The sequence below is a fragment of the Stegodyphus dumicola genome, chromosome X1, assembly GCF_044657685.1.
Source record: "Stegodyphus dumicola isolate Sdum_Otavi_A_Nest chromosome X1, ASM4465768v1".
In the NCBI taxonomy this organism is placed as follows: Eukaryota; Metazoa; Arthropoda; class Arachnida; order Araneae; family Eresidae; genus Stegodyphus; species Stegodyphus dumicola.
In genome coordinates, this window is record NC_140780.1 from 196,858,490 (window position 1) to 196,877,029 (window position 18,540).

The 18,540-nt window shown below is 28.6% G+C and overlaps 1 protein-coding gene across 4 annotated transcripts in view; it reads right to left on the reverse strand.

Annotated features, from left to right (window-relative positions):
• Positions 1-1,189: 1,189 nt before the first annotated feature.
• Positions 1,190-18,540, reverse strand: part of LOC118192162 (uncharacterized) — a 201,952-nt gene continuing 184,601 nt past the window's right edge. For 3 of the 4 annotated variants that reach the window (XM_085807837.1, XM_085807838.1, XM_085807836.1), the window contains one exon: positions 6,101-9,786. In XM_085807837.1, the coding sequence (XP_085663963.1) occupies positions 9,524-9,786 (263 nt within the window). In that variant the 3' untranslated portion in view covers positions 6,101-9,523. Of the gene's footprint in view, positions 9,787-18,540 lie in introns of all 4 variants that reach the window. The other variant, XM_085807839.1, reaches the window with a different exon arrangement.

The window sequence follows — 18,540 nt, forward strand, 5'->3', positions numbered from 1 at the left end:
TTTTTTTTTTTTTTTTTTTTTTTTAAGATTATATTTTTTCTTTCGTGCCTCCTATCAGAAATGCAACCATTTAGGAAATAATAATTTGATTTACAGGTCTGTTTTCTGAAGAAGCTGTAAGCTTAGTTTTTCAAAAATCATTTCATTCGCCAACAACAACAGATTTCTCTGAATTTTCTTGAAACTGTACTTCTTTATAGCTTGTTTATTAATTTTTTGCAATTTTACTGGTCTTCTTCCATCTTGAAATCCTACTTCTGCTTTATTGACATCAAGCTTCTTTTTATTTTGCGGGTTAAAGGATAAACTTTATTGTATATTTTCATTAATATCACTTTGTTTTTTGTGTATCTGTCTTTCAGAAAATAAAATTAAATATTAATTATCGTGATTTTTCTTAATTACTTACATTTTTACATGTATATGCATTTTCTATCTTTTTTAATTTTTTCTTCGTTATTACATTCTTTTACACATGTAAATGTGCAATTATGTATGCTGTAAATAATCAGTAAGTCAATCTTAAGATTGAAGTTTTTATGAAAAAAGTAAAGTGTTTATCTTGTGTATTCCATGTTCGAAAGCCCAGGTTTGTTGTTTCAACTAAATACAATGCTAAGTGCTCGTGACTAACGGCGGTAAACACACAAATGCAGTGCGTGATCTTGGGTAATTATTGATGCAGACATCCGTTGAAATGTGAGAACATGAGAATATACATCCGGTGCCATCTTTCTCCCGGAATGAGTGTAGGAGATAAATTTTGTGTCTAAGAAGCAAGTTAAAATCCAACTGTGGAGTGTGTGTGTGGATATATATGTGTGTGTGCTCGGCGGAGGGGGGGGGAGTACGTGTTAATGCTCACGCGCGCATACTGTAATACTTTTAGAGCATTGTCCAAGAAATTTGAGATTTTCCTAATATTAATATTATTACTTATAATGTTAATCCAGTTTTGTAGCATGAAATTATACTATTTTTCCAAAACAGGAAAACTAATTTTCTGCTGGGAGGAATAAACTTCAAGTGATGTATTTTCAGAAAGTTCTTAGTTGCCTTAAACAGCATTAATTTAGGCTTTTCTGTTAACTGGAAAAATTATTACTGCTGAAATTAAAAAATGAAACCTTTTCATCTAATTCAAAGTTATAGAAATCATTAAAGCCACAAAAAGAAAAAAACACCATCATACTAGACAAAGAGTTTATTAAAGGGCAAAGAAACTACAGTAATGTTGTTTATCACACTCTTTGAATTTTTTCACAATTGTACTAAAGACACATGAAATAAAACATAAAATAATGATATACAACACTGTATCCTACAAGTGAATGATATCAACATGACAAATACTTTTAAGTAGAAGTTGGATTTTTTTTTCCTCCACTACTTACATCTAAATGAGGGAATGAACACTTGAAATTCTAAGCACGCGGCAGAACTCTCGAGTTGACATCAGGAACATTTCATAAAATCATGAATTTCAAAACATGAAAATCACTTTTGAGGAACCAGTAATAACAAATAAACAAAGTATAAACTGGCATCGAAACCTGTAAAAGTTTTGACACAAAAGTAAGCAAGTAATGCTTAATCGTTCACCGAGTTGAAACACACACATGGTATGTAATATAATGCCCTGCACCATATCATGCCCATAAATATAGTAGTTTTTAAGTGTTCACTTTATAATGTTCAGAATCTAGACTGATTACTTTCTTGAATACAAATGTATCATTTAGTACAACATATACGTTCAAATTACTATTGACGAATTCTCCACAATTCTTGAAATTTGACATGGTAACAATAGCTTCAACCATTTTTAAAAAGGTTAGCTGTTAAGTTATGATATTCCTTTTCTGATGTTAAGTGCATATCATCAGGAAAGGAATATCATGTAGACTTCCTTTTAACTGGCTAAACGCACTACGTAATCCTTTTTGAGAATTATTTCAAAATTACTTGTTTACGTATTAAGCGCCAAGTTGCTATTTTCAAAGTATGCCTAACGTGCTATCAAGCTGGCGACGCTATAGTAATGAAATCGAAACTAATGCCGCCCTCCCCCTTTTTAAGAAGAATAAACTTTTTACTTTGCAACTACAGGGAAATTTAATAGATGCTGATTAAAAAAATAAAACTTCAAAATTTAAGCTATTTAAGCTTCGGAAGTACAAATAAGGAATGAAAATATTTTTGAAAAATTTTTTGAAGTCAAAATTTTGAAAGAAATGTTATTACAATAATCTACAACATTTTGACAGAAACACTGCCCGATATCAGCAAGGAACTACCCCGTCCCCATCCGATTTATGGTAATTGACATGAAACAATCTCTGCTTAACATGTTTCAGCAAAATGACTTATTGCATTAGATTCATTAACATAAACAAAAGTATTATTCATCCACAAATTTCAGTTACGCATTTCTTTATGATGTTATCATTTATTTTTAAATATAAAATTATAAAATATCGCTGCATTTTATACCGTCAGTCACCCATGACTAACGGAACCTCGTCACCAGATTATTCGATCATAGATGATTCACTTGGCGCTTAACGTGTAAATGCGTTTCAATGAAAATATCTATAATAAAAATTTTAAACAACTTACCTATTACATTAGAAGCTGCTCCAAGTTATATTTTTAGTGTAAAAGAAACCACAATATGAAAACAATCGCAAATTACAAATAAAAATATTCTCATTTTATAATCAATTCAAAGGCTAACTAACTATATAAATATGGCATTAGGTGCATTTTCGGCTTACAGATCATCACAAAATTAAACAATCCAACATAAAAACAACAAAATATCAATACAATCTAAGTGCTTAACCCATGTTGTTGTTGATACATAAGAATTTTTTTCTTGCCAAACTAAATAATACGATTTGATTCGATGAAATAAATTATTGATACAAAAGTCTTTCGCCACCGGGTAGACTGCAAATAAAGATCTGCTTTAGAGGGGAAAGTATTTAATATAATATGATTTAAATTACTGTAATTACACATTTTTAATCTGCTGTAATATTTTTCACCATTTTAATACTTGAAGAAAATAAAAGATAATTGTACATTAAGTATATGAATAGCTTGCTTCATCATATTAGAGCTTTTCTCAGCTTGAAATCAGCTTTAAATTGATAAAAGATTAGTGGCTACTCTAGTTCTTACCATATTGTTTTCAACGGTTTCCAGCATAAAAGTTTCCCAAAGAAAGCCTTCTCAGATGTTGATAATGTGACTGAGAAGTATTGTAGGGTGAAAAGCTTCGACAAACGACTTTCGTTTGCTTGCATGCATACAGTTTCATTTCATATTACATATATGCAGAACTATTAAATGATCCAGGTGTTAACTTTTATTGTTAAATGATTCAACCGTAGGCGATTTTTAAAGGGTTAACACTAAATTAAATTAACTTTCAATTCATTTATGCCCTTGAGTAAAATGTCACAGGGCAAAATTTAAATAAATACATCAGAAAGTGGTTGATAGCTACATCGCCAAACAGCATCAGACAACTTATTTAATAAGTTACATGCATATTTAATGTATTTCTATATATACAATTACGATATGTTTGCGTTACGAACATCAATGGTTCAGCCTCTCAAATGATATTCAACAAAACATAACAAATTACACTTATCAGTGCACACTTATTTGCACAGAATTTTGAGTGTATTTTGAGGACATGTTGATTATTTAGGCATTGTTTCTTTTATTTAAATCTTCAGGTTATAATTCGAAATCTGATAGAAATCGTTAAATTATAGACCATTTTATCATACTTAATGGCATTCTGGATAAAGAAAGCAATGCCACTTTCTCCCGAAATATGCATACTGAAATCATTCATGTAAGTAAAGTTTTTATTTTCATAAACATTTAGTCTCAATATTATGCATTATGAAGTATTCAAATAAAATTCCTCAATATTTCAAAATCAGAAAAAAAACTCGAAAAATTTATCTAATTGTTTACATATTCTGAAGTCATCTTTTATAATACACTGAATATTATAATTTATAGTTCTGTGATATTTACGAATTATAATCGAAGTGATTAAATGTAATATTGACAACAATAATAGTCTGCAGATGTAAATTCAAATGAAATACTTTGCAGGCTGTCTACTGTTAAATCATTTAAAAATACCACACATGGTAAATGAAATTTTATGAATTAACATTATTCTTAGCTTTCAGAAAAGTTCATTCTATGTTAGTTTAAATCAACGCTGCCAATTTTTTTTATTATTAGCGAATTAAAAAAAATCTGCTTTTAAAACATACTAGGCACATTATAATATTATACTCCTAAAAACTAATTCCAGTAATATCACTCAAGAAATTAATTCACTGCTATTGCAAACAAGAAAAAAATAAACTTCGGTTAAATCCGATAAGCTTAAGGGGTTTTCCAGTTTTAATTTGACGTGATATTATGAGTGATATTATGAGTGACGTGATATTATGATATATTAATCTAAAATTTGCGACTAATTCATATTCTAACCGCTCGTATTTTATCCATGGGAACGACATTTACTGTAATAAAACTCGAAAATGACTATGAATTTAGTTCAGCGTAGAAGATAAACTTAGATTCAACGCGTAGCATCCGCGCTTTGTAATTTACATAAGGCAGCCCTTTTGTTGAACAGTCTTTCGTAATTCTCTCAGAAATAACAGGTGTTGAATTCCCGATTTGAAAAGAAGGCGAAACCCCTAAAGGAAAAGGGAATGCGACACAGAAGGGTGCACCTTTATTGAAGTAGAGTAGTAGCTAAAAGGGAGGGAACCAGAGGGGTCAACAATAAATAAAAATAGGCGGGATAGACAGGTTAAGATTTATAACCAAAGCTGTAAGGCTGGTGACAAAGAGGGAAAAGCATTAGAGATTTTAGGGATAGTTTTGGATATTGAAATAGTGAGGAGAAATTTGGGATCAAAATGCGTAATATTCCAGCTGAAAAAATTTACCTCTTGTTCCACCAAATCAATAAAAGAACTTGAAGAAAATATTTTATATTGCGCTGTATTACAGTTCGTGTAAGTTATTAATTATACAGAATGCATTTGGATGTTCAATTAGTTGTGCATTTGAATTTAGGCAGCTATTTGTAGCTTAAGATTAAAATTTTAACATAGGAAAGTTAGGATAGGAACTTCTTTCTTCTCGAACTGTAAGGAAAGCAATGTGCTACTTCCATAATTCAAACGAAAATATGAATAAATTTCAATTTTGTTAAAAGTGCCACCGAATTTAATACTAAAATACTACCAATCACTGCCACATTATTTCACTCAAGCTATATAGAATTAAAATTTCATGGTTGACCACAAAATGTCTTCTCTTTATATATACATATATATTTAAGTTTTAGTTGTAATTCTTGCATATTTTAAATTTGAGTGCTTTATCTTTTTTAAATTTTAAGACTTTTAGAACCAGTTATTACTTAAAATTTTTTTAATTAATTAATGATTTGAAAATATGCAGTTTAAATTTTACAATATTGAGGATGAATAAATTATACTAAAACTAATAAATCTATAGTGAGCAGTTCCTTTTACATATAAAACTTTTATCCTTACTGAAAAAATATATGCATTTTCGTTATCATCAGAAATAAATGCCAAATCGTTTCTGTTATTAGACAAAACATGCCAAAATTTTCTACAGAAAGATATATTAAACCATTAAATTAGGATCCGCTAATGAAAAACATTCGATGGCTAACACATTTTAAATATTAAAATACATTGCACATTAATTTTGAATTTTAAAATGAGTTCTTATAATTTTTTGATTTAAATGTTAATTTCAGTAATGTGTTTACAGATTTTTAAAAACCTTAGCAATTTTTAATTACAGTTTAAAACCCTTCACTTTCATCTTCACTTTCTTCATTATAGTGTTATATAACTGGCAACAGCATTACACAGAAGCCAATTTTCTTACAGAAGCATTATAGGAATGAGCTGTTAGGAACAACCAACTTTGTATGCTTGGGAAAGGGAATTTTTTAGCTGAAAATTTCTTTCTGAATTAGTAAGGGGTGAGGAGGTTACGTCAGTCACAGACTGTTCTGTGCTGTAACAATTACCTCCCTTTCAGGCATGTTTTCTTTTGTCCAAATGTTCTTTTCACAGTGATACAAAAGAAGACACCAGATGATATGCACTGAAGTTCTTTGCTCCTTTTGTGCTGTGGTCTCGTCCCCTAAAAACGAAGAAAAGATTTCGAAGGTAACATGCAGCTGAATTTTGAAAGGAAATGCATTTGTTCTCCTGTAGCATGTCAACTAACTTCTGTCCTGAAGCAAAGTATTTTTGCACTTCAGCAATTATTTGCCTCGTTGGAAGCTAGTTGTGTTATGCATCTGAAGAATTTTGAAGGCAAATTTCCTTCAAAGTAAATTTTAAAAGGCCTAGAAAAAATAAAAGTCCGCAAAATTTTAATATTTTATTTTATTTACCTAATTTACTTATTTATTTATTTATATTTATTGCATCATGTCCAAAAAAATTTTTGGTTTTTACAAAAACAGAGAAACTTTTAACAAATATAATAAAACTATTTTAAATATAAGCAAAAAATATATTTATTATTATTTTTAGTACGAAACTATAATTTTTTTATCATCCTCAATATATAAATTTTAGAAAAATTAAACGGAAGACTTTCTTATTCTTTTTTCTTCATTCCTCCCAGGGTAGGGTTAATAATGTTAAATAACAATAATTATTTCTCTTTTCAGTGTTGTTTCCCACATATCCATATATTAAATAAAATGAAAGTATATTTTATCACTAGTTACTCTGAAGCAATATCATTTCGGAATTTTTGTCTTTAGTTACACACTGTTTGCAGCAGTGTGTAACTAAAGACAAAAATTCCGAAAACTTAAGGGGAAAAGTTCACAGTTTAAAAATTGTGAAATATCTAATAAGAAGCCTTTACTTTCTCAATTAAGTAACATAATATTGTTCAGAATACACAATTACAGACAATATTAAGTCAAAGCAAGTTTTAACAATATTTGAGATACTCCCAACCTAAAGAATGCCTTCTTTTGCTTTTATAGCTTCATTCTCAACTATAAATATCTCCAAAAATAATGTAAATTAAGAATATTATTTAATTATGTTTCCTGAGGTGCAGGAATTTCTTCAAAAAAATCTAGAATTAATAACAAACGGCAATGAATATATTTTCAAGCATAGGACTATTACTGTAATTCATGAAGTTTTAATTCTTTAGACCGAAATATGAGGGGGAAGAAAAACTTAAATTTGACCGTTAGTTAAAAGACTTAGTCTCAAAATCATTAGCTAGTTGTTTTATCTTTGTATGATTAACTAATATATACATAAGGAAAAAGAAATGAAATATCTAAATAAATTATTGTGTTAAAAGGTTTACAGCTGCTATGTTTTTAAACATAGGAGAAGACTTTATATTTTCTCACAGACGGAATGCAATTTTTCAGTTTTCCTTGCAGTTGAGTCTTAAAACAGACATAAAAACTTCTTCTGGACATGACAATTAATTTATAGCTAAACCCAAATGGCTGAGATATTTAGTAATAAAGGTAAGTGCTATAATATTTCAGACTGAAAAAAAAAAACATGCAGGAAAAAACACATGTCCTTTTTTTTTCTTTTAACCTGGAGCAAATTATGTCACACAACTTTTCATAACATATATGAAAGAAAATGTGAAATGTCTAACAAGTAGTTCCTTAAGTATATATGAAATTGTACACTTATATAAACAAAAAAAATCTCGTTATTTATGCTTTCCATTATTAATAAATTATACATGCTTTTTATGATAAATTTGTGCAAAAGACATTTACATATAAGAACAATTGAACAGTAGTTACACGTATAACAAACAATTCACACATAACTAAAATCACCGTCAGCTTTGTGTTAACTACATTATTTACAATGTTACACAAATGTCTCAAAACAAAAATAAGTTTTGAGTTTTCTATCAATCATTATGTTTAGATTAACATATGTGCATTTCAAATTTGTCTTTATGAATTCATTTTCAAATTTTAACAGTAAGAATTCGTAATTAGTTCATTAGAAAATGGACTATTTTTAGATCTTACTTTACAGGGGGAAATTATAAATGAAAAAATTATATTCAATTTCCTCTTTATAAATAGACAGTAATTTAGAGTATTTATTGACACAATTTACAGCCTTTTGAATCGTTACTCTTTCAAGCTATTAATTCTTCTTTGTGTATGTTTGTACATAACTATTTCATGAGCATATTGAACTTTCGTTTAGCCTAAATTTCTTACCATTTATAACTGCTGTATGAAACGTTAAACATACGTAATAAGTAGAAAACAAAATTTGCATTTTTCTGGTTCAACTGGATATGTTCTGTGGAATAAAAAGCGACTAAAATATACAGAACAAGAGTAATAACAGAACCTATCCACCAATATTTTCAGTCAGAATCTGACAGCACATATATAAACAAAATACACACTTTACACATATTGAATGTCCGTTTCTAAATTTTCAGTTTATATAGTCTCCAAAAACCAGAATTGTTTTTTCATTAAGGGCTCCAAGTCCATGTGTAATCACATGATAAGCTATATAGTTCAGCCTTCAAGAGATTATTTTGCCGAGCAAGTTAAAGTTCCTTTTTATTGTAGCCTTCTGTTTATAACAGTAAAAATTAAATGCATATACTTCCTTTGCTGAGGTGAAAAATTATAATACTTTTAACCACTGTGATCTTCGGCATAATCAGCCGTTTCAATAAATCATTGATTGCACTGTGTTTGTTATTCAAAAAGGTGCTACTGTACAATACACCATTCGTGACTGTATAATTTGGTTAGCTTCATTGCGTACACGTATAACAGTAATTCCCTAAAGAAGGACAAATTTTAACATCATCGCAAAAAACCTCTTATAAAAGTGATTTTACAAGGAATTCTGAACTCTAAAAATTATACATATTAATGTTTAATCTAAAAGCATTTAACAACATTTTATAATTTAAAACTTTTTTTTTTCCAAATACCACGTTTGCAGCCAAAATAAACAAAATTTGAAATATCAGTAAAAAAATAGCCAAGCAGTATATTACTGACCAACTGAACAGAGATGCTTTCGTTCTTAAGTATCTCTGATAATGCTATTATTTTTCTGTCAATGAAACATCAACTAACTCGAGTAATGATGATTCGGCCTGGACAAAATGCGTCTTCCCCCCCCCCCGCTCTTTATCTGGTCCCTAATTTTTAAGATTGAGCTTGCTCATATTAGTTCAACATTCCTTGTAAATCTCACTCACAGCATTAGAATTGATGTATGTCATTTACAGGTGAGACGAAACGGAGATCACATCAACAAACAAATACCGGCAAAATTAAACCTAACTCGGTGTTTCCAACCAAGCTGCTCGCGTAATCGGATGGTAGATGCAATCAGATTGGACCAGGAGGAACCCTTTAAAACTTTCACTGTTGAGGATGCTCCCCAAGATGTGTTAGTTCGGGAGGAGTTGGACCTATAGCGAGCCCTGCTTCCAGCTTGGCTTTATTTTCTTTTTTCCATTTCATGCGTCGGTTCTGAAACCAAATTTTGATTTGCCTCTCTGTGAGACACAAAGCATGTGCTATTTCGATGCGACGTCTTCTAGTCAGGTAGCGATTGAAATGAAATTCCTTCTCCAACTCCAGTGTCTGGTACCGGGTATAAGTCTGTCTTCCCCGCTTCCGCTCTACATTCAAGAATAAAAGTAGATTAGTCTTTTTATTTCTAGTGCCAATAAATTAATGAGAAAAAAATGTTACAGTTTCTATAATTAATAATAAAGAACAATGAGTTTGAAACAAATTATCTCTAAAATCATTGATTTGCTAATCATTTCAATTTCAATGTGGTAGAATAATATTGAATTTTAAATTACAACCAACAGTCTTGTTAAACAGAGATAAAATACAAGTATAAATTACAATGTTAGTGACACTGTTATAATAATTAATTTAGATACATAAATACCGTCATTGATATGATTTGTAATAACCTTACCACGGAATAATACAAGCAACTATGAAAAGAAAATATAAATTATAATTCAGCTAACTAATGAACCACTATGATCAGCATTTTATATATTTAACACCGCTAATTATATCAGAAAGTAACATTTAAAAAGATACTTATAAGTGATTCAGCCATTATATTTTTACATTAATAATTATTAAAGTCTACATATAACTGGGAGATTAAATTTCCCTTATCTTCTGTAGATTTCAACCACCTAAAATTTCCGTGTTATTGGAAATTTAACTTTCATTAGACGAAGAGTTATTCGACAGCATTTATTAATAAGACATTTCAAAAGGGCTATTTTAAATCATCCTTCTGTTCTTACCTAACGTACATTTACCAAATAATTATTCGAAGTTTTTCAAAGCTTTCTCGCTGGAAGTTATTTTATGAGTAGTTACTTGAAAAATTACTATTAACTCTTCTCCCCAACCCTTAAGTAAAAACCATTTTTCTGATGTGTTCGGCAAAGAAAAGAAAAGAAAAGTATATTTCTGTCGAAAATAAGCAATCAAGAGGTTTAAAATCAAGTCGAAAATTCATCGTATCATATCATCGACATCGCATTGTATCATACAGAACCAAACAAGCAGAAATTTTTTGTGTAATAAAACGATTTTGTAAAAAATGAAACTGATGGAGTTCTTTTATATTTTAAACATTTTAGGTCATTTAATCACTGATTGAAAGAAAGATTAATACATGAAAAATATGCGTGTATCTTATTGTTTCAATCACTTGATTCCCATTTCGCTGCAAAGAGAAAAATTATGAATGATCTGACAAGAAATAGGCAGTCACTAAACGTTTGTGTAATCCCAAAATTTTCCTTTTAATATTAATAATGCTACATTTATCAATGTTATCTACTGAACGAGTTCCTATTTCATCCAATGCATTTTACAATCTTTCATCTTTAAAAAATTATTAATCAAGTTGAGAAACATGCTTACCGAATATTGAATACTAGACTTAAATGTCTCAGTGTACCTCTTGTATTGAACCAAATTAAATAAATGGCACATACTCTGTTTCTCTACTTAATGTTAATAAAACAACTTCTTAAACTAAAAAATAGGATTTTTTTCCATAAAGAAGATAATAATGAATAATTGAAAATAGACACATTTTTTACTATTCATCTAGTTACTCTAAATCTCTTGTTCAGCAACGTGATTCAAAGACAACTTATTGTTTTGTAGCGAAGTTTTAAACATGAAAAAATATGTATTAACTTTTCCAGACCTTATTTAATTGGTAATAACTGTTTTGTAATCAAAGGATTTCCAATAGAAATTATTGAAATTTTTCATAATATATCGCAATATTCCTTTATAGTAAATGTTCATGCGTATTATTCAAACATTTTATCAAAGTACTATAAGTAAAACAAATAGAAAACTTATTTTCTTTAAATATTTCAAGTATACAGAAAAGTCTCAATGCTTTTCTTAGCTTTCGTGAAAAATTTAACATCAGTAATACCTACAGATTCCCTAGTAAGTTAAATAGATTTCTTTAAAGAATATGCTATAAAACTACTTATAAATGAAAGCTAATTTATAGTATCTAAAATTCCAAGAGGCTTTCAGTAATATATTTTCTAGCGTTAAAACCTACATTCAAAATGTTGTTAAACATTAACATTATTTTATAGAATATATATCTAAAGTCAACTTTAATCTCTATGAAAAAATAATTCTAAACAGATATGTGTCTTAATAATAAGTGAATTTAATATTAATTTTCCTGTAAGAGCTCAAATGATTAAAGTTAACATAAACATTTATTTAGATTTAGAAATTAATCATCACAGGCAAGCAGTTCCTTAACGCAATCTCATTTTGATATTACTTTAACGCATATTTTTAAACTGAGAGTTCCTTGAAACATTTGCATTACGAAAGTATTAAAAGTTCAATAATATGCAATGCACAGATGCACATAGAGGGATTTTTTTTTTCGCTTAATAATCCTGATTTAAAATAGCAAAATGACTCTTTAAAATTCTAAGATTTAAGGGAATCCGGAACACAAAAATCGAAAAAAAATTAATTATTCTTATTTTTATTTTTATTTATTTTTGGCCTAAAAATACTGCAAAATTTTTAGAATTATATTATAAATTCTGCATGCTTCTACTGTAATTATGTCGGCGACTATCAAGATTTTGTTTCTTGTACTATCCATGTGCGAAACGTCCTCTGCTTGGATTTAAATATCCGTGTCTACTTGACAGCATGTAAACAAACTTATAGATTATTGTGCTTTTAATTCTTTTCTCCTATGGTAACATTTACGAAGGCAGATAATTTCATGTTTGTTTATTGTGAGCTTGAATGTTTATCTATCTTCGATGTTTTCGTAATAATTTGTTCTATTTCGTGTCAGTTGACAGAACGTAACTGAAATTTGGTATTTATTTTTCAAGTGCTTAAAATGCTATTCATTTAACAGAAAACTGATTATCTAATATTCTAAATTTAAACAAATAGCATCCATCAGCTTGAACTCATTGTTAATACCAATTTTGAACCTGCCAAACTTCTAATCGAGATGACATCATATCCTACATGTATTTTGTTCTAATATACCTCAAAATTTCTTTGTAATGTATGTTATATTTCATTTCCAGATCTTTTTCATTGTTATGTTTCAAGTTTATGAATTATAAATGTAAGTGGTAAAAAGCAAGACGTAATGTGAATTTCTTAAAACGGGCAAGTGCCCAGTAGTTTTATCTCAGAATGGATTTTTACATGAATTCTTAATTTTATCTAAACTTCTTCAAAAGAATCATTCCCTTTAAGGGTCTTTGTTTCATTTCAAGTAAAATATTTTTAGGATTTCGGATTTGAGCGAAAAATCAATCTAGAAAAATGGGTTTTCATTTTAAAATTAAGTAAGGTTTTACAATTCATACATTTCTAAATCTTGAAAATTATTGATAGGAATGCTGTTCTATACCCAGAAGTGAAAATGTTATGCAAATTATTCAATTGGTTCAATGACTATTGTAAAGAACTACATATATTTAAAATTAAAAATTTTTTTAATATTTATAATATTAGTTTAAAACTCAGATAGTTGAATAGTTTTTCATACGGAAAGTTATCTTTATGAAAACATAACATGTCGGAAAGAAAATCGTAACAAAAATGACCATAAATTAAAAAAGTAAAATATTTTTTCCGGACTCCCTTATATATTTTTCAGTCAATCCAAAATACTTTTGTACAGCCAGCTTGAAGCTCAATAAATGAAATGAAGTTATTCGAATTCTGCATATTTGAATATAATTATTAGAAAAGCTCATTAAATGTGAGTTTGCTTATTTGTGTAAGTTCAAGATTCGGAGTAATTTCTCGAGAATCAATAATATTATTACCTTGATAGTAAATGACAAGGTTGATGATAAACGTTCGTACATGATGTTATTTTTATGTTTTATACAGCATGAAGCAGTTTCTTATTTTAAGCATTTTTCAAAAAGTTATAAATGAAAAATTTATTAGTTAAACTGAATGAAACACTAGCACGGTTTTTTTTTTTTTTTTTTTTTTTTCGCTTAAATATGCTTTTAGAATCATTAAAATTTGCATGTAATTGTGTAAATTAAGTTAGTCACAAACAAACTGAAACATTAATGTAACTGAAATATGCCAAAGAGAAGTGCTAAAACGTAATAGATGGATTTCAGCTTTTACCTTTTGCCGTGCATGTGTTCCTTCCCTCTTCCTAAGAATTCTTATTTTTGTACATGAAATAAAGTTCCCAGAAATGCACCCAAAATACTCGATCTTTTTAATGTGAAATGAAAGAATGCATTCTCAAGCCCTAATTTTGCTTTTAGTGCTTATACCATGCTTAATTTCTCTCCTAATTTTCCGTAAAATATTACATTAATTTGCATTTCAATAACTTCGATCTCATTATGAAAAGCTACGAGAATGTTAATAATGTTTTATTAATAAACATTTAATTATTAATATTCCCACTGCTCCAATGAAATGTGAATAGCTTTCATCAAAAATTCCTGAAATTTCTGTTCGCTGAAGGTAAGCATCAACGTCGACAAAGTATTCTGCACTTATGAATGAAACAAACAAAAATAAAATTCTCAAGATCATAATTCTATAGCTGAAACCATGTTTTGAAACAAAAAATATTAACAATTATGCTGAATTATGTAAAAACTTCGCAACGCATATAATGGCGAATTTAAAACGCCAGATATGTGCGATTATTAATATGAAGGAAAATGATGACTACTAAAGGATTGAAATATTTTAATTTGAAAACAGATTCATTTTTCGTGCCATAATTTCAAATTTGTTTCCAGCATAATGCTCGAACCCCGCTGTGTTTCGTGGAAATTTACATTTTCCTCTGTAGCGCTGAAGTTGTTCACTTGGTATCCAAATTTTTTTCCGGTCAACCGCTCCCGCAAACAACGTCTTCTCTGTAACCAGTGAGGAGCCTAAACAAATTCAGATAACTTAATAAAAGTGTTTTCATAAAGGTTCTCTTTGATAAAATTTTATAATTTAAATATTATGAGATCCGATATATATAAATAAATAAATACATTAAAATTATCTTTTGAACAGAAAAATTAAATTTATCAGAAAACCTATTTGTTTACTTTAGTACTTTGATTATTGACGGTTTTCAGCTACAATTGATTAAAAAATATGATCAGATTCTTGTAGGTAATTATTTTTTAATGTTAATGAAAATGGAATGATTTGTCAAAACAAATGATAATTAAGAAACATTAAGTGGCTTTTGTGATAGACGTTTAAAACTTTAAATCTGTGTTTTAAGCATTTTATATTATGAAATGAGTTTTAAGTAGTTCAGACATTGTTTTATAGTTACCATTCAACACAAATTAACGTAATACAGTGATTCAAAAGAATATTCGAGCATAGCAAGTTTTCGAACTTTTTTTTTTTTTTTTTTTTTTTTTTGAGAGAATAAATGAATATTTAACTTAAGCGAAATACTTTTCTTATATGCCATATCTTAGGGAGAAACAAAATAAAAAAATCTTAAAATTATTTTTAAATATCAGTAAATAAATATTAATCCGTACACTTTTGATGGACGAAAGAGTCAATAATGGTAAAAAAGTACTGGGGGCTCAAAAACATAGTTTAAAAAAAAACTCTAAAAGGCTCTATAAAAATGTATTAGCTTCCTTTAGTTTGTATGACTTCACTGAATCTCCAAAGCATGAATTTCCCGAAATTTTGATGGAGATTGAATTCTGTTTCTTCCCATATTTTAGTTAGCTATAGTCAAAGTTAATTTCCGATGGAAATTTTATATTTATTAATTTTGTTTTGCAATTTGCTGCAAATTTGCTCAGTAGAGTAGAGGTCTAGAACCTACGCATACGTTTTGGTTAGATGTGGATACTTACACGAAACCCATAGTTTACTAACATGAGCAATGTTCTTGGAACTTTTAGTTTTACAACACTTGCGCTGCGAGAAAGTACACATTTTTTAAAGATCTTTTACAATTTTTCTTTTAAAATATTCAAATGTATAAATTTATCCCTTTTACCATCAATAAAACTTAGATTACCAAAGCCGCAAGGACTCGTACAAATCCCAGGCAATTTGGCTACCTCCACTATGATTACCTGAAGAAGTAAGATTCTTCATTTGAAGCTCAGTCCTGAACTTTCGTCATACTATTTGCTTTTCATCCCTTCTAAAAATATTGAATATTCTTCATTTACAGATGTAATCGAATTCCAAAAATCTTGAGGGTTTTTATTACAGGTCTTAACAAAATATAATCTTGCCTTTCGATTCGCTTAACAAAGAGAATGTTTTCTTCTAGATATTCGTCCATGAAACTTATATTTTTTTTATAAAATATTCCTAACAGTTTCTTCACTAGTACACTTCCTAAAATTTCATTATGCTTATAAAGTCAATTTGATTGCACTGGTTTTCGAATTACAAATAATACTTCTATTCTTCTTCTTCTTAGCATTTCGGGAAATGGCTTGGACGTTCTATTTGTGGTTTGTTGTCAATTAAATTTGTTTTAACTTATCTCTTACCTCCTTGTTTCAGTACTTTTCTTTTACCTCATTTTTATATTTGTAGTCCAGATTTTTCAAAACATCATATTTATTTATTAGTTTTATTTAATTTAATTCTTCTTGACAGATTTAGCATTGCATTTAGAATCAGAAAACAATAAAAAAAATTCGTTTTGGAGTAATAGCTGTATTCCATGTAATATTTTACGCGGCACAGCACAGGCCGACATTAAATTACGGTATCCCATACACATTAAATTGAGGTCTAATGAATTATAAAGGGGTTTACATTTCCTTCTTATTATTTTACAGCTTAAAATTATACTTCATTTTGTTTCCATCAGTTTTTAATTGTCGCGCGCACTCTTTCCATTTCTGTTCTTGGCGTATAAAACGTGATACAAATCTATTTGAAATATAAAATTTAAACTGTAAACTTTTAAATTTATGAGGGAGAATTACACTGCTGATCGCACGTGTAAAAGTTAAATTTTAAACGTATAACTAAAGTAAAAGCAGAAATATTAGAAGTATAAAAATCATTTGATATGCTTTGAATTTTTACGCTTTTAAATATTAAATACAGTAATAAGTACGTAAATTCCAAAAAGAAGTTTTGAACAAATCGTTCATCCACATGATCGTATGTCAAATAAATGCTGTCGAATAAATTGTCTAAAAAACACAATGTAGCTTCGAAAATTTACAGGAATAATTTTTATTATTATTTCGATAATTTAAATGCATTTCTATAAGAAATATTTATTTTACAAGTAATCAGCTTAAGTTTTAAGCTTAATATAAAATAATGAATTTTAAAAGAGTTCCAACATAATTTCTTTAAAAAAATTTTAATAAAATAAATAAATAAAACTTTGCGAATATTCTTTCGCAATATTTAAATTCTTAAATATTCGTAGTTTCACAAAATGATTCTTTTTTTAATTAAGGGAAGACATTCATACTTTAGGTTTAAAATAGTTGAATTTTTGACTTTGAAGTATAAAATAAAGGTACATTAAATTTTTAAAGTTTAAAAGTACATTCTATCCTCCTGTTAAAAACCAGGTTCAAAAAGTGCTTTACCTACAACATTTTATACTCTATGTACTTAAGTATTTAAAAATATCTTTAATAATGAACATTTGCATAAATGAATTAGTATAAAATTAGGAAGTTTATTCAGAGATAGTTTACTAAATATATGATAGAATAATGAAAAGAGAATGAATTATAAAATATGCAAGGTAGGCCAAGCTTAAAATAAAAAATTTTACATTGCTACTTGTAAAGGAACTAAAAACATAAGTTATTTTATGCTTTCGAATGTATTTCAGTTGAACCTTCCGAAGAACAGAGGATTATTTTTAACTCTGCTTTAACAATTAGAAAACAACGAAAGGATCAAATCTGCTGTTGTTTTGCACACATATTCCTTTTCAAATGCGTAAACTGCACTTTTTAATAAAGAAATTTGAAATATACTTATTTTATAAATAAGTAATAAAATAAATATTTTTGATTTATACGCAGCTATCTGAAATACTGGTTGTACAAAGGCAAACGACAGTAAAAACGATTAAATACGAAGATGATTGTATAATTCTGAGGAAATTACTATTCCTACAATCAAGATAAAGCTAATCATAAGTGACCGAATTACTGCTAATTTCAATGTATTTCTCTTCTTTAAGCATTGCTATAGATATTAGATGTACCCCATTTAGATATACAAAGTTGTTTAGGCACTCGAGCATAAAACGTCTGATCCGCCTTCAGGCCCACCAACATCCAAGTTGTTGAGATTCCTGAACAAAGGTTGTTTGACCTGGGTTCAAATCTCGATGAATGGATAATCCTACATAGTATTTTCGTAGTCTTCTCCATGTGTAGCGGAAATCGATCCGTTACGTAAATCAGTTTCTTTCCTCCCCTTGCGGTATATTCACTAGATAACGCATGCAATCCATATACTAAACTAGTTTACATTTATATCATTTACTTCAATCTCTAAGGCACATATAATGTAAAGTTACATAGTAGCTCTTTAACGGTAAAGTTAATCAGTGAAAAGCTCCAAAGATCGTTATCGGGTTCAAACTGAAAAAATAATAAAAGAAAAAGTTTTTGTGGGTTGACTTAGCGATCAAACAAGCCAAATGAAGTAAAATAAGTTTATTGGAGATCTTCTGTGTCTATTCAGGGGTCAGATTAGATATTTCGAAGAAACTATATAAAACCGAATTAATACAAAATTAAATACTATATTTATGAATTGCTTTCATCTGCTATTAGAAGCATTTTAAAGTATTTTTTATTGATTGAAATATCGTTATTTTATTATTATTATTACTATTA